Source organism: Epinephelus fuscoguttatus, linkage group LG6 (assembly GCF_011397635.1).
Source record: "Epinephelus fuscoguttatus linkage group LG6, E.fuscoguttatus.final_Chr_v1".
NCBI classification, from domain to species: domain Eukaryota; kingdom Metazoa; phylum Chordata; class Actinopteri; order Perciformes; family Serranidae; genus Epinephelus; species Epinephelus fuscoguttatus.
Window position 1 is genome coordinate 4,658,511 of NC_064757.1, and position 17,061 is coordinate 4,675,571.

The following is a 17,061-nucleotide window of genomic DNA, read 5'->3' on the forward strand; positions in this document are numbered from 1 at the left end:
CTGTAGGGGGGTCCATGGGGATTTTGATGCTTTTTTATGCAGAACATTTTTTCCCCAAAATTATTATTTTAAATTATTAATTGTGATGTTATGAATATTAGCAGCTGTTAATATTTAGTAGAAACAGACTATTTTGCAACTGCTATCATTAAAATTCAGAGAATTTTAAGGTACTTGAACTTGAGCGTATCCATTTTAAGCTACTTTATATGTACTTCTACTCCACATCTCAGTAGGAAATATTGTACTTTATACTCCTCTACATTCATTTGTCTGCTTTAGTTACTTTGAATATTTAGAATAATAATACAAAATATAACCAACTCATAAATTAAGATGTATTATTACAGGTTAAATCACCCAGCAGTAAAGGCTTTAACATTTAAGTGATGACTGGTGTGCTCTCTCTCTATCTCTCATGCACATGATCACACAAAATGTGTTACTTGAAAGATACCAAGAACCCCAAACTTGCGTTTTTGATCAAAGATATCATAATATTTATAGTGGTCAGAAGTTTGATAAAACATGAGTTTTTTCACTCTAACATTAGGCCAGTGCTTTTTGTTTCACTGTCAATTTACTTTAAGAAAAATAGATGGACATAATTTGTTATCAGCTCCTGAAGGGACTTCAGAAACTGCACAGTTTGCAGGACATGTACTTCACATCAACAAGTCCTGCTTCATCAACATCAGCTGGGTCTTGCATCTACAAGGTAGAAAATAATTTAAGTCATATTTTCTTTGCTAATATCTTGTTCATATTGCCAAGATTGTTTCATATTACACTGATGCTCAACGGGCTGTCTAGCTAGTTTTAAAATGTCATCTATCAGTGAGATGGAGATTTGAATAGCTCAAACAGTGAGCTTATATTTTATGGGCCTTTTTTTGTTGATTTATTTTGGTAACGTTAATATAATTGTCTTCATCTGAGGAACAACATTCTCAGTAATATATACTGATATACTAATAATGGAATGTTTTACTTCCTAATATTGATATTGGCCCAAAAATCAAGTATGGATGAGGCTCAAATCTCATTTGTTGTCAGGTTTGGTAAGGGTTGGGGGAAATCTCTAACAAGCCCAGTTCAACATTTTAGTTTACTGCCATAGTTCAAAGCAGACACTCGTAGGCTGTTTTTGTTTGGGCTAATTTCTCCTGGTCGTCCATCAGGACAGTAGCAGCATTCATGTTGACACTACCCTTTTAAATAAATGTAGGCCTATTCAATTTTGATCTTGAGTTGTTTTTTTTAATCTGAGTTTTTATTGCTTATCACGCATAATTTTCATAGACATGCATATTTTAAACAGCCACAGAATAATAAAGCTTTAAGGTTACTGAAAATCCAAATAATCACAGAAATATGCTGTGTTTAATTTTTATGGTAATAGACTGTGAAAACAATAAACAGTATGGATACTGTAAAATTACGGTATTTTACTATATATTGTTGAAATACAGAAATATACCATATTTCCGTTTTATAATAAAAATTGCAAGGTCATCTGTGCTGCCAGCTCTTTACCATTATTTTACAACGAAATAATTTACAGTGTGCATATAGCGTATATATGTATTTAGATCGGGGCCTATTCATAAAATACCGGAGACTATTCATATTCAATACTGGGGTCCAGTAGCATTATTAGATCTGGAATGCCCAGACCTAACAATGCTACTGAACACATGTTATGATTGTCAGGCCAATTAGAGTTGTGATACAAACATCACAACTAATCAGAGCAGTTTATACTGGCTGGATGAGAAAAACAGAATGAGGCATTTAAGCATTCCAATGCTTTGCCTTCTGAAGCAGTTGATTTATTGAAATGTTATTTTTATGACTGAAATCAGGACCATTCATGTCTCTGTATGATGAGTAAGAGAAAAAAAAAGAAAGCAAAAGAGTATAACAACTGGAACAAAACAAACAGAATGTGTGTGCTGTAAAATAAGAGAAGATTATTTTAGAATTAGTGCAGAGCCACAGCTCAGCTAACATTTCCCTGCAGAGTCTGTGTTGCCTTCATCTTTCCATGCAACGTTTCATCCATTTGTCATTTTTTCCCTCCCTATCTTCTTTGTGAAGTGCAGCATAAATGAGTAAATGATTCTTTTTTGATGGATGTGGATGTTGGTACACACACGAGAATTCAGATTTCGGAAGTGGCAGCAATTTTTTTGTTATTTGACAAAGACAGAATTTTGTTGTAGCACCACAAAAACAAGATGGCAGCTTTCTGTAGGATATAATACAAACATTAATGAATTTTGAGGAGTATGTATAAAACATGATAAATGGATGGTAGACAAGCCATAGCTATGTTGTGTAATAGACAGCTCTAAGGTGGAGTTTTATATTAAAGAAATATTGGAGTGCAGCTGTGAAATGTGACATTATCCTCCACCGTTATGAGTGTGTGCATGTGTAACTGTGTGAGCATAAGGATAGGATAAAGGACTTGGGACTCACCCTGAGCTCCTTGAAGAAGATACAGCTCCGAGCCCACTCAACTATGGAGAAGAGAGTCTGGTCTGCCATGCGACACATGAGGCTGAAGGTGCTGGGCTTGTCCAGCCGCCCCCGCCCACCCTGCTCCTGCTGCAGATGAGCAACAATCTTATTCTGCACCACCACCTCATCTGGATCGCAGCGCAGCAGCTCCAACACCAGCGGCGGCAGGCTAGGCGGCTGTGGCGAGGCTGAGGGGTACATGTCTGGGTATGGGTATCCTGTCAGTGACTCAGGGGAGCTGGTGTAGTCGGGACATTCAGCTTTGATTGCCCTGCTTGGGAAGGCTGTGTACTGGTACTGAGTGGTAAGGGGCATGTGGGACTGCATGGATATGCCCAGAGATGGGGGTCCGTAGAGGTTGGCCTCGTAGTCTGTAGGGGTGATGGAGCTCGGGGTGGAGGGAAGCAGACTTTTCGAGATGGTGGGCAGACTGTGCACGGTACCGGTGAAGCCGTAGTCAGTCTGCAGAGGAGAGGCTGGTGGAGGAGCTGCACTTTCCAGCTTGAACCCGTTGGATCGTATCAAAGCCTTCTTCTGCTGCTTCAAGGCCCTGTCTCTCTTATACATGGGGCCAAATTTATTCCTCCCCCCACGCATGCGGTCTGCGCGCACCGCTGTCACACAAGACACAAGAGGTGAAAAACAGATTTACACATGAAACACAGACTCTATTGAATTCTCCACTGCCAACATCCACTTTGAAAAACTCCTTAATGAAGACTGATCTGCACTGTAAAATATTCCACTGCACATTTACAGCAAATTACTGGCTACTAGTTGCATTACTTTCACAGTAAATTACTGTATCATTTTTACAGTAAATTGTTGTGAAATGACAGCTGTATACTGTGATCTCACAGTAGTTGTGCCTGCATATTACTGTGATTTAGCATGTTCCTGCAATATGACTATATTTAACTGTAACCTCACAGTTAAAGACCATTACTTTACTGTGATATAACAGTATGTTCCTGTAAATTACTGAATTCAACTATGTACATTTTGATTGATTAAAATTGATTGGTTTAATTACTGTGATTTAGCAATATCTACTTGTATAATTACTGTATTTTACTGAAATCGCACAGATAAACTTCTTATATTACTGTGATTTAGCAGTGTGCTTCTGTAAATTATTATATTTGCCTGCATAAAGTTCTCAATACAATTCTAAATTTGGTTAAATATCAAAGTAAAAACCTCTGATGTAATAATATTGCAACTTATTGTGAAATATTACTGTTACATATTGTAACTTCGTGAAAATAATTTGCAGTGTGTAAAAGCAGAGGGAAAAGTTGCATTTCACCAATATCCCTAACTATCCCTATACAGAGTAAATAACAGGCATGTTGGTCATTTCTACTTCCCTTTTTAGGGCTGAGAAGAATCCCCAGAGCCTGTGAAGCTCCACTCCTTCTTGTAGTCTAAATAGAGCTTTTGATTTAAAACAGGGGAGTCTCTGGAGTTTTATCAGTAAGTCAAGAATGTGTCCTTTTTTCTGCTGCGGAAGCAGGTGCTTTCCTGCATTGCTGTCTGGGAATTAACCCCATCCCATGTGTATAGGAAACAACATCAGAGCCACCATCCTACAAATCAAGAAATATTTCAGGGGTTTCTACTGCAGTAATATATGATAACAATATGTGCCTACAGTTGCATTATTGGAATTACTGTTGGAATTAAAGTACCATGAAATACATAATGAGATTATATTTTTCCCCAATAATAGCATAAATAGGCATACTAATAACTCTATTATTATTATTATTATTATTATTGTTGTTGTTGTTGTTGTTGTTGTTGTTGTTGTGATAAAAAGACGGACTAATTGTATGCAGTTGTAAAGTGTACCTTCGAGCCGCATTCCGACGTTGAGGCACTTCTGGAAGCGACAGAAAGGACATCTCTTCCTCTGGGTTTTGTCTATTTTACACTCCTGGTTTTCCGCACATGTGTACCTCTTATTGTTCTGCACTGTCCTCTTGAAGAAGCCCTGAAAAACAGAGACGCGTTGGAAACAGCGGAGGAGACAGCAAGTTGATGATATTCAACATTTTTAAGGAGGCAAATTTGCGTCCTCGAAATAAAACGTCGCGGCAGAACAATGGCTGCTTTCCAGTATTTCTTTTGCAAAGGTCGAATTAATACTCCATAATATTGTGTCTTATTAATTTTACATTAAAATTATGAGTAGGCGTAATGGAAAAAAAAAACATTTAAAAATGTCGACAATAGCCTACCGTTTAAACGCCACAGTTTTTTTTTTTAATCAAGAGTGAAAAGTCGCGTTAAACAGGTGTGATAGGCCTACTTTATTATATCGACCATATTGACAACATCCGTAACAGGTTTTGGTGTTTAAGGTTTTCTTTCAGTTAAAGTTTGAGTGTGTTGTTACCTTGCAGCTCTCGCAAGTGAGCAGACCGTAGTGATATCCGGATACTTTGTCTCCACACACGGGACACAGCTCTTCCAGGTCATCATCATATGTGTATTCCATAACCTTCAAAGTGACACCTGGTACAGACACACGTGCACGCGCGCGCGCGCGCACACACACACACACACACACACACACACACACACACACACACACACACACACACGCTTGCATCACCAAAGGCAACACGGCACAATGCAGGCTACAGTGCAAATAAAGCATACGTTTTTTTCGGTATTTTCTACAAAGAAAAACTTCGAAAATGAAAAATGTGCACGAGACCAACAGTAAGGACGCCATTTAATCTGATCGTGTTTCAAATGTCTGACGTCAAAAATCTTATTTATTTAACCAGGTAAAAGTCAGATTGAGATGTAATATCCCCTTTTCACAAGCAACCTGGCCAAGTGAGAAGCGCATTGTTACAGCTATAAACACAAGCAGACAGTTCCAACTGTTACACACCACAAAGAGCAGCTACAACATCCGTTTAAAATACAATACAAAAAGTTAAATGCATAAATGTACAATTTACTAAAAGAATTTCAGATAATTTCAGTAACAAATTAATAACCACAGCAAATAGGCCAATGTCCTTTCTCCTTTTCTATTTACATGATAGCCTACAAACTTGGGGAGGTAAGTCGACAACAACCCTGAAGAAATTTTTAAACAACAGGTTGGGAATATGCCGTGTGAGGGTTCAAGGGCAGATGGATGTGGTATATGCTGTAAAGCCCTCTGAGGAAAATTCTGATTTGTGATATTAGGCTTTATAAATGAAACTGTACTGAGTAGAAATCACATTGACCAAGAGTGCTATTTTCTCGATCCTTTAAAATCGACCTAAATTCCCCCAAAGTAATCAGCTCAGAGAATTTCAGGTCCTCAGTTTCAGTCTGAAGGAACTGGGGTGCCTGAATGTTCTTCAGTTACGCAAACACAATAATGTTCCGCCCGTTATTCTTCATCTTCAAACTATGATGATACTTATTCTTCTTTCTGAATGCAGCAACTTCAGTGTTACCAGTTGTTCTTCAGATTTAATGCAATTCGCTCTGACATAAAAATGAATAAAGGCAAAAGTAAAGTAAAAAAGTAAGTAAAAAATAAGAAAATGTTTTATAAATTAGCTGATATTTATTTCAAAATGCCCTAAACCTTTTTAGGCAAAGGCGATTTATTTATCTGTATATTTATTTAGTCGAACATAATTATTATAATAATTATATTATAAGCCTACATACGCATAAATAATCTAAATAAATGTAACAGTTATAATGTGCATTATTTGTGTTGATGTGGGATAGTTTTTGTGTAGGCCTACAATATGAAGGTGGTCCTTTTTTTAATTCCCTCACTTGTACAACTTACATTAGCAATATTTGCGCATTCATCGTCAAAACGATGCTGTATAATGTAGGTCTACTGTAGCCTATGTTCTCCACCCGTTTATTCAACTAATAACCAATGATATATCACTAATAATAGTAGCCTAGTGCTTTTTTTATGACCATTTTTTTTAATTCCATCAGTCTGACACCGCTTCAAATATGCACTTCTGACTGGTTTTATATTATGGTGGAAAAACTGTTTTCCACAGTAAAATAAGGCCTTAAGTGACTCTATGGTTTTAGCCTTCTCTGGATCTTCTGCATTAGCACGTGCATGTAACTTGTTCAGAGATTTTATTTGTAGACTCTCAGCGACCGGCCCACACTGTGAGGAAGAGTGGATGTTACCTATTAGACCCCGTAGCTACGGACACCCACCTGCAGGTGATGAAGCCTTTTTCTGTAAGTCTTTTCAGTAAGTCCATAAAGTCGAATTCATCACTCACTCAGCCTATACAGCCCTACAATGTGGTGACAAGAAAAAGCATCGGCAAACCCTTCCTCGTCTCGTTTGGTTCGGTGTCCCGTTGACGGAGCGGTCAAATAGCCTCCGTCGAGTGAAATATAGCCTAATATTAAACTGCTGCCGAACAACGCGCCATGATTAAAAAAAACTGAGTTGATACAAAGTCATCAATGAACAGGGACGACGTGAACAATCAGCGTCAAATGTGCAGGCCGCGAAATAGAAGCGTCATGAGTCCAGTGAAACGGCCCGGGGGGCACGCACGCTACAAGGGGTCTCGTGTGGTGCCCCGCGCCATCAGCACCACAGGCATCAAAAGACAGCCACCAAGTATTAAACGATTATTATTATTATTACTATTATTATTATTACATATTTACACTGAGTCATTCTTAATAGTATTATTACTATTATTATCATTATTAATATTATTATAATTAGCTATTATTATTAGCCTATTGTAGTAGAAGTAGTAGTATTTATACGCGTTTTTTTTTTACATTTTTAAACGACGAACCTTTTATTTCTTTTATTTTGCTGGTAATTAACTACATCATTAGGATTTCAAGAGATTTTGTAGTATGCAAAGTCGTAGCATTTTCAGTTGTCACCAGGGTGCTAATTATTATGTGGGCTATATTATATTGGATTATTTTCTATTTCATTTTTTGTAAATTGTTATCTATGGAATATTTTACTTTATATTTTATTTATTTATTTATTTTTTCAGGTACCTCAAAAAGTGCCACTCTGCTTTGGTTGGGCTGTTGCTTCAGTTAATTGCAATTTTATAATTGGGCTTAAACGGTGTTTGGATATAAAACATGTTATGATGTCTGTTTCAAACTATTATTAACCTAAAAAATTAAACAGCAGGTTAGGGATGCCCTGGAGTTATATATACTCATATGTTATATGCGGGTTCAGGCCACTGGGCCTTTGTTTCAACATTTACCTGACTTTGTTGGGTTTAAATTGCTTTAAGTCATAAGCTTATCTATCAGATAGAAGCAGCGAGTGCAGAGCACAGTTTGTAAAATAGTAGACAGACTTACCGTGAGCCTTGTCTCCCAACATTTGAACAGCAGACAGCAGCCAGTCAGTGATGATTGTCTGATAATTGAAACCTTGGTTTAGGTGTTGCTGCAGTCTTGCTTGGCTGCTGAGGAGAACAAAATGAAGAAAGACCAATACAATCCTGATGGTCACTGTTTGTGATAGTGCTGCTTTGAGAGCCAGTAGGGCCAGTGTGTGATGCAGACCATTGAAGATCTCAGAGTGAAACTCCTTCAGTCCGCTTGCTCCTTACTGCGTTTTCCTTATCACAAAAGTTAGACTGCCGCGATGCCATTGGTGGACTCCGAGTCACATGATCGCTGCCTCCTCCGTGAAAATGCCTGGACTAGAGAGCGGAGCGGTGCTGATGGAGGAGTCACACTTAGGCAGACACAGAAGGAGGGTTAAAAGATTCAAAAGGTCTTGAAGAATATTACATTTTCAAAAAATCCAGTTCAAATGACTTCTTATATTTCGCGATGACTGACAGCTGACAGAACACAGATAGTTCATAAACGGTAATAAGTTCTACAGTGTATAGGCTACCAGAAAAATGCGGTTGTATTAAAATATTGTAAATCATTATAATTATAATTATTACTGTTGGTATCATTGTTACTAATAGCACTGATAGAAATATATTCGGTATAGTATGCTAATTAGGCCTCTGACATTTTGTTTGTTTGGTAAAAAACTAAAAACACTAAAGATAAATTTGTTGCACAAAATCATATAGATATATTTACTGCTTGTCAGTTTATTTTTACACTGGCTGTTGGAACAATGTTCATTCTGCAGATTTCTATATTTATCCGCATTGGCTGACTGTACACATGCTGAGTAGTCCTAGCACATATGTTTCAGCAAAATGAAACACATTGGCATTAATATTAATTGACCCTGACACATTTTGCTTGGTAAGCACTATGGAAAGTCAAACTAGCTATTGTTAGCTGAGGCAGGAAGTAGTGGGTGGCTGCTGAGGGTCACTGTGTGGAAACACGGACAAAGCTGAGCGTTCTCAGCTATTAGACCACTGTACAGGTTTAAAGACAGGAAACACATACATGACTCAAGTCAACATTAAACATTCACATTCATTCACTGTCTTTGATTACTGTCGCTCTCTGGACTGTCAGCTGGGTTCAGTTTCTGCAGTAAAGTGAAGGTTTCTGTATCTGCATGCTCCTCTTCCTCTGGATCTGAGGATGATGACTCTTGATAACATTTTCCAGAGCCCTGACTGTCCTTGAAAAGGTTGAGTCCTATGTTCATTTGGCTTTCCTTCCAAGGCATGTCTCATCTGACACATGCCTTGTCAAAAACATAAAAAGCAAAAAGACAATAAAATACAAAGCTGAAAAGATAAGATAAGATAAGATAAGATAAGATAAGATAAGATAAAATATAATATAATGTATCCCAAGGGAAATTGCTTTGCAGCAGTTGTAGGAAAGAGTGCAAATATAAAATCTAAATGTACTATAAAAATAAGAGGCAAATCCAAAATCATGTGGCATTACCAGTAATCACAAGTGTTAATTGAGTGCAGTCAGGTTACTCACTTAAAGTCGACACAGATGTCCCGGATTGTCAAAATAACATAAAAACTTCATGCTCACTTGACACAAAAACTTATCCCTTGTGAGCTTAACTTTTTTAAGTGAGGCTATGTCAACAATTTTTGAGTTATTAGTTAATTTGACTAAAATGTATACAGTCAATTTAGCCTAATTAGTTCAAGGCCAATTAACAACACTATCATTGTGCACTTAACATATATTTTTTATAGCTCAGTGAAATTAAAAAATGGTTGTAAAAATGTGTACTAGATGTTTTTATGTTCATGACATAGAATTAAATGCTCCAACAACAAAAGAAGTGATGCTAAACTGAAAGACAAGACAGACAAGGGTCAAGTGACACATTTTCTTTGAGTCTGGTGTACTTGAAACTTTTATGTTGTATTGTACTAAACCCAAATTTTTGAGTGCAAGCTGTTTCCAAAAAAAAAAATAAGATGAGTGAGCAAATTGAGGTTTACTGTGTATTTAATCCAATTCCATTGCTACTGATTTAATCTATTTAAATAAATGTACATTTAAATACAATAATGTCCTGCCAGTCACCAGTCATTGCTATACTTTCAACATTCAGAACTTTAATTATATGATTTGGTAGTAAATTATGGTATACAGCAACTTCATAACAATTTAATGCCAAGATTAGTAAGCTAAGTGAACCTATGCCCCTGTCAAAGTTGCCCCACCCCTGGAAAAACTTGCACAGCACATCTCTGCCATTAGACTGTTTGCTCAGCAGAAGGTGCACACCGGGTGACAGGTTCTAGCTATCAATCTGTTTAACCCCTGACCTGCCAGCGTCACTTCAAGGTTCTCAATTAGCCTATATCTGCTCATCCAACTATTAAGGAGCACAGGCCAGAAAACAAGCTGGGCTGACTGGAGCAAGAGGCCCCTGCTGAGCTGGGCCCTCTGTCACTGGGGCCAAGAAATATGGCCTATCTGCTGTTTGTCTCAGGCGCGAATTTGTTTTGCAAGTGTGCTGTGGCTACAGATCAGCGGAGCCCCAGCATCAGACAAGCTCTGTCTCTGTCTCCCAGATATATTTGTAAAATAAATAAAGGGGAAGGGCTGAGGCCCGGCTTGTGTTTTGACTTCATCATTCATATTTGGTTCATTTTGTACCCCCACACGACAACCATTTTCTGCTGGAGTGGCAGGATCTTTGTGGACAAAAGAAGATACTGCTGCAATCACTCTGGGTGAAAGCTACAAGAGAATGTATTTCTCTGCTGTGCAGAATTTGACCAGAATTTGTAGGATTTCAGATTCCGAGTGTATCGATCCCATGTTGATCAGCTTCCTTCTTCTCCTTTGTGAGAAATAATGCTACAGGAACTGGTTTACTGGTCAAAAAAAAAAAAAAAAAAGTGACAGCCTATTGAATTACTCAGAACAGCTACCACAACAATGTGAAATAGGTAAATTAAGTTTAATTTAGAGGAAGAAGAAGAAGATTGAGAAAAAGAGTAAGAAGAGGAAGAAGAATCGCAGTTATTAATCCCCACGGGGAAATTCAGTTTTTTTCCCTCTACTGGGGGAAAACAGAACGCATCAAATGGAGAGATGTCAGAGCAAGGGGGCTGCCCATGGATCCTCGAGCAGTTGGTGGTTTGGTGCCATGCTCAAGGGCACCTCGGTAGTGCAGAAGCTGGCACCCCTCCAGCAGCCAGTCCACACTCTATACTTGGTACGCACAGGGACTTGAACCAGCAATGGCGATCCTCCTGTTCCCAAGCCAAGTCCTTATGGACTGAGCTATTGCCACCCCCTTGATATGAACTGAGCTGCTCTGAAGGCAGGAATATTCTGATTGGCCATCATTACCAATCATCATGATCTGACCATCATTACATAACAGGTTTTAATGCAACTTATGGTGCTAAACATTACACTGTGAATAACCAAACAAAGCACTAAAACAAAGGGCTATGTCTAATGTGAAAAATGTTTCTTGAGTAGACATCATAGACTATTAAAGGTGCAGTCAGCAAGTATAACACAATAAACTTTTTTTTATCAAGATCAGGGAATACACCCTCACCGTTCGCTCGCTGTCTGTGTGTGCACTGAAATTATCCGGTGTTCATACACATCCCTGACTCTGTAACTGGATACAATCAAATACTACTCTCCCTCCTCCACGTCCCCAACCATGAGGAGTGGACCGATGCAATGATAGTAACGTAATGTAAATAACATGGCAGATGCTATTAGAGTTTCTGAAAGAGCACTGACAGGAGGGGTGTGTTTGTTTGGGTGTTGAGTTCAAATATCAACAACCTTTCTACATAATCGTAGAGTCCACCTTTAACACAGAACTGTGTTGCTCTATGGAGCTTTCAGTGTCTTTCAGATCATTGTTTTATTTTTGCTGCACTTTGTTTCACTGCTTTGATCAGTTGCCACAGATTGTCCTGTCCACAAGCCAAAGAGTCTTTGAGTAAGGCACTGATCCCCAATGGGTGACTGTGTAAATGGTAGAACAAAAGGTATATTGTAAAAATCCCCCCAGCCTCCCATGGGGGTGGTAGTGTGGTGTGACTTCCTCAAGCTGGGGTCCTCTACCAGGGGCCTTGGAGTTTGAGGGTTCTGCGCAGAATCTTAGCTGATCCTAGGACTGCACTCCTCTTGACACTGACCTCAGAAATTTTACCTTAAAGTGCTTCTGTTACCACTGGCATCACTGCTGTCTTTATTTCCCACATCTTTTTTAGCTCCTCTTTCAGCCCTTGGTATTTTTCCAGCTTCTCGTGTTCCTTCTTCCTGATGTTGCTGTCCCTTGGGATTGCTACATCTATCACCACTGCAGTCTTCTGTTGTTTGTCGATCAACACTATGTCTGGTTGGTTAGCCATCACCAGTTTGTCAGTCTGGATCTGGAAGTCCCGCATGATCTTAGCTTGGTAATTCTCGATTCTTTCAGCTCATACTAAGTGCAGATGTTCTTGTATGCTATGCCAGCCACTTGGTTATGACATTCCATGTACGCTGTTCCTGTCTGCATCTTACACCCTGCTACTATGTGCTCAACTGTTTCAGGAGCATCTTTACACAGCCTGCACTTGGGGTACTGTCTGATGTGGTAGACCCCTGCTTCTATTGATCTTGTACTAAGTGCCTGCTCCTGTGCTGCCATGATTAGTACTTCTGTGCTGTCTTTCAGTCCAGCCTTTTACTGCCACTGGTGGGAATTCTTGATGTTGGCCACTTCTTCAATCTGGTACATGCCTGGCAAAGGCTTATTCTTCCAAGATGGTTCGTCCTCCTCTTCTGCATTCTTGGGTTACTCCTGCCTGAGGTATTCACTTAGCAGCTCATCTTTGGGGGCTATCTTAATCATGTATTCCTAGATCTTGGTTGTTTTATCCTGGACAGTGGCTCTGATGCTTACCAGTCCTTGCTCCCACTAACTACGCTTAGTGTACAGTTTCAGGGTGCTGGACTTGGGATGAAACCCTCCATGCATTGTGAGAAGCTTTCTTGTCTTGATATCAGTGGCCTGCCCTTAACATCTCCTTCTTAGCCAGCTAATTATACCAGTGGAGTACCCAATGACTGGCAGGGCATACATGTTGATGGTTTGGACCTTCAGGACCTGACTTACTCTGTGTAGGTATTTGGCTGTGGCTGACTTTCTTGCGACCTCCTTATGGTTCCCATATGCCCGTGGGACCCCAAGGTATTTGTAACTGTCCTGAACATCTGTAATGCTGCCCTCTGGTAGTTCAACCCCCTCGGTTCTGATAGTCTTCCCTCTCCTGGACACCATCCGATCACACTTATCTAGTCCAAATGAAATTCTGATGTCATTGCTGTAGATCCTGGTGAGGTGGATCAGTGAGTCAATGTCTCAGTCACTCCTGGCATACAGCTTGATGTCATCCATGTAGAGGAGGTGACAAATGGTTGCTCCACTTCGGGACTGGTATCCGTAGCCACTTTTTGTGATGAGTTGGCTGAGGGGGTTTAGGCCTATGCAGAACAGTAGCAAGGATAGTGCATCACCTTGGTATATGCAGCACTTGATGGCAACTTGTATGCTCCAAAGCATTCCAGTATCCATGTGCGTGGCACTGAGTTGTAGGCTTTCTTGTAGTCAATCCAGGCGGCGCACAGGTTGGTCTGCCTGGTCTAGCAGTGTTGTTACCGCACCAGTGAGAGTACACTTGGGATGGTTCAGTGAGGAACATCCTATTTATTCTCCTGGCGTCTTCTTCACTTGTGTATCTCTTTAGGCGGGTGGCCAAGCAGTGAGATTTTGCTTGGCAGTCTCCAGTGCCTTAGGTATGGACAGTGCGTTGTACTTCCTAGGTATCCCTTTCTTCCTCACACCTTTCATGTCGCTTTGATCTTGGCCTCCTGCCTCCTTCCACATGGAGGGTAATGCTCTTTGTGGCTCATGGTCTTCATCTTGTAGTCAAGCGTCTCTAGGATCAATGTTGCTGTTGTATATATCAGAGGAGTTGTCTCAGTTATGGTCTTAGTGGGGTACTGCATTCACATCATCTGACAGACTTTTAGAGGGTACTTTGTCAGGGGTGCCGGGATTACATCTTATTCATTATTCTTAATCTCAGATCATTCACCCTTGCTGTAAGGGAATCTATGTTGTAAGGGCTTGGGGCTTGGTACCCAATCTTTGAGTGTGGGGATGATAATGACTACCCTACTTTGACCTGTCATACTGGCTTTTTGTTGTACCTCATCAACCTCTAGTTGTGATAGCAGTTGTGGTTGTTGCCCCCTGACGCGGACCTTGCCCTCACATTTTTGAAATCAACCTAAGGGGGACAGTCCCAGGTGAAAGTCCCTTTTTTGTGAACTGATATCCTATGAATTTGCACCCCACGAATGACGTCACATCTTTAACATACAATTACATGATTAACTCTATGGGCCCGAACGGCGTATAGTGCGTCCAAATTCACACCTGTTCTTCTCTATAGGTTTTCTCCGCGACCGCGTGTCATAGTGAGAAGCCACACATATCACATGAAACAGCGGAATTGTAGCTTTCCGACAAGACCAAGCACTTGCTGGTAGTCCAGTGTTTTCACAGCGAAAAAAAAAGATAAATTTACACAAAATTATGTATAACAAACCTTTCATACAGCTCTGCACACACATTACTCTTGGAATGGATTACTTGCGAATGCAGGCTCGCACAGAAATGCCACGCATATCACATGAAAGCGCAGGACTAGAGCTTTCCAGTGATACCACACATATCATTGTGCTGTCATCCCATCATGCTATAAATCCAGATTAATTGTCTTCAAAATAAAAACCTGACGAATTTCTTTACAATCCATTATACAGATCTTGTTATCAGTCACTTCATATAGTGAGGAATATTGTATCTTACCATCTTACCTGTCTTAGGCTTGCGTGTATTTCTCCCTGTCTATCCACATTTGTAGTCCGGCTTTCAAGATGCAAATATCTCTATATTGTCCAGTTGACACTCCATCAAACTTTGTATGACAAAACCAGCCACTTCATGTGTCCCCCCCAATGCCCAAAATGCCCCCCCAATATATAACTGAAACTGAAAAACAACAACAAACTTTGTTTACTGCAAACAAAGTGGCAAATATTATCTTGGAGGACATCATTGCACTTGGTTGACTATTTTTCTATTATATTAGATGTAAATATTGAATGTTTCTTTCAGATAAAACACATTTTTGACTTGTGAATGAGTCAATGGAATTTCTTGCAATAATGAAAAAAATACTGGCAATCATGTCTGCCTGGCACAAACCACATGTTTTGGACAACTGTGAAGTGACAGAATGTCCCAGCATCATGGTTCTTATATTGCCAGATTCCAGAGAGTCTCCCTTCTTCATATATGGCAGAATATGCCATTTTCCAACTATGGTATGGTATGGTGAAATACATGTAAAAATGTAAGAATTTAGTCACATGGATTTGTTTTTTTCATTGATATTAAAATTAATATAAAATACAGGCACATAGAAGGACATGGAATGAAATCTGGTTAGCCCAGATTGTCCTGAAAAAAACAAGATATAGCATGTGTATGTAGCCTTTAGAATGACTATGATATGAGCTTAAAAGTAAAGGCAGTAAAAATACCCTAAAAACGCCTAGGGCCCATAGGGTGAATGTGAAGTTACTGTGGTTAGGTGTAGATAAGAAACATGGTGAGGAAGTACCTTAAAATGACTCAGAGTTTACACTGATCCAAACACATGACTTCAGTGAAAAGTCTCCAGTAAAAGTCTGTTTTTTTATGACACGTCCACCACCCCAACCTGCCTCCTTACACGTGCTCATGACTGCTTCCTTGTTTATTGCCGTCAGTTGATTGGTCACATGATCACAGCTTTTCAAAATGTAGGAATAGGTACAAATTTGGGTGCACAACTTTTAGTTGGAAAACATGAAAAATTTGTGAGAACAGCCTGATCTAAGTGAATATTGGACTTTACCTTCATTAAATGACAAGTACAGTATGAAGCCTGGGAGTAGGCATAGAGAAGAAAAAAAATATTGAGGTCTTGGCAAATTCATGCACACAAGATCGATTCGTGTTTATACAGAGAGCCGGCACAGCACACCCCACAGTCCCTCTGCCCCACTCTCTGCCACTAGGAGACCACTTTGCCAGGAGGAGAGCAGAAGGCAGCTCCACAGACTGCCAGTAAATGGCTACAGCAGCTAGAATTCAGCAATCCCCAACCCTAGTGCTGAGGGTCACAGGGGGCCGGTGACCAGTGGCAGCACTGAGGTCCACACCACCTACCTCTACATGTGCAGGTCGACTACCTTGCTGAACTGCTGCAGCTGGTACATGTGTGATGTGACACAGACAACGCTGCTGCTTGTCAGCCCCATCTTTCTACGTTGAGTTTGTCCTTGAAAATGGCCAACAATGTTTTATAATCAAAGCCTTATGTTAATAAATGAAGGGATTCTGTCAGCAAAAAGGCAAGAGGGCTCTTAATTTGAGATGGAGAGTGTTGAGTTAAAAACAAATACTTGTGTCTTTTTCAATCAGGGCAGTCTGGGATCAGACCGCCAGTGCCAGGGCAAACTTTTTGTTAGACCAAACGCTACCATTGGCCAACCAGCGCACTGTGACCCCTGGTGCTGGGGTTTGAGCTGGCTGCCTTTGAATTGCTTCAGCAGCTAACTTAAATGCCGGTGTGCTGTGAGATGTTCAGAGGGAACATAGCCTAGGTGTCAATCTTATGTTTTGATGCTTGAAGGAGGAGATAAGAACGGCCTCTTCCAGTACGTAGGAGGCCATCATTTTTTTGAAATTTGATTGGCTCAGCCGCAGTCATCAGTCATTACTCATGGCAGACCAGGCTAGTCAGAAAACATGGATAAAGCCAGTAAAAATAGTAAGGGTGGCACGGAAAAAACTTGAATAAAAAAACTTAGTGCTCCAAAATAACCAACCTGTTTGGCCTATTGCCCAATTTATATCTTCTTAGTTCACGGCTGTGAGCCATGGAGATATAAATTGGGCTTATGTTATACAAGAGCAGGGCTGGGCAGGGCAGGGGACACAATTATATTGTGCATAAAATTAGATGCATTAAGATAGAGCCATAT

General features: G+C 39.9%; 1 protein-coding gene across 1 annotated transcript in view; it reads right to left on the reverse strand.

Annotated features, from left to right (window-relative positions):
- Nucleotides 1-8,113, reverse strand: part of LOC125890250 (nuclear receptor subfamily 5 group A member 2-like) — a 45,657-nt gene extending 37,544 nt beyond the window's left edge. Inside the window, exons 1-4 of the mRNA XM_049578803.1 lie at nt 7,885-8,113; nt 4,928-5,046; nt 4,381-4,522; nt 2,485-3,140 (exon numbers count right to left, since the gene is read on the reverse strand). Of these exons, the coding sequence (XP_049434760.1) occupies nt 2,485-3,140; nt 4,381-4,522; nt 4,928-5,046; nt 7,885-7,906 (939 nt within the window). The 5' untranslated portion in view covers nt 7,907-8,113. The remainder of the gene's footprint in view (nt 1-2,484; nt 3,141-4,380; nt 4,523-4,927; nt 5,047-7,884) is intronic.
- Nucleotides 8,114-17,061: the final 8,948 nt, after the last annotated feature.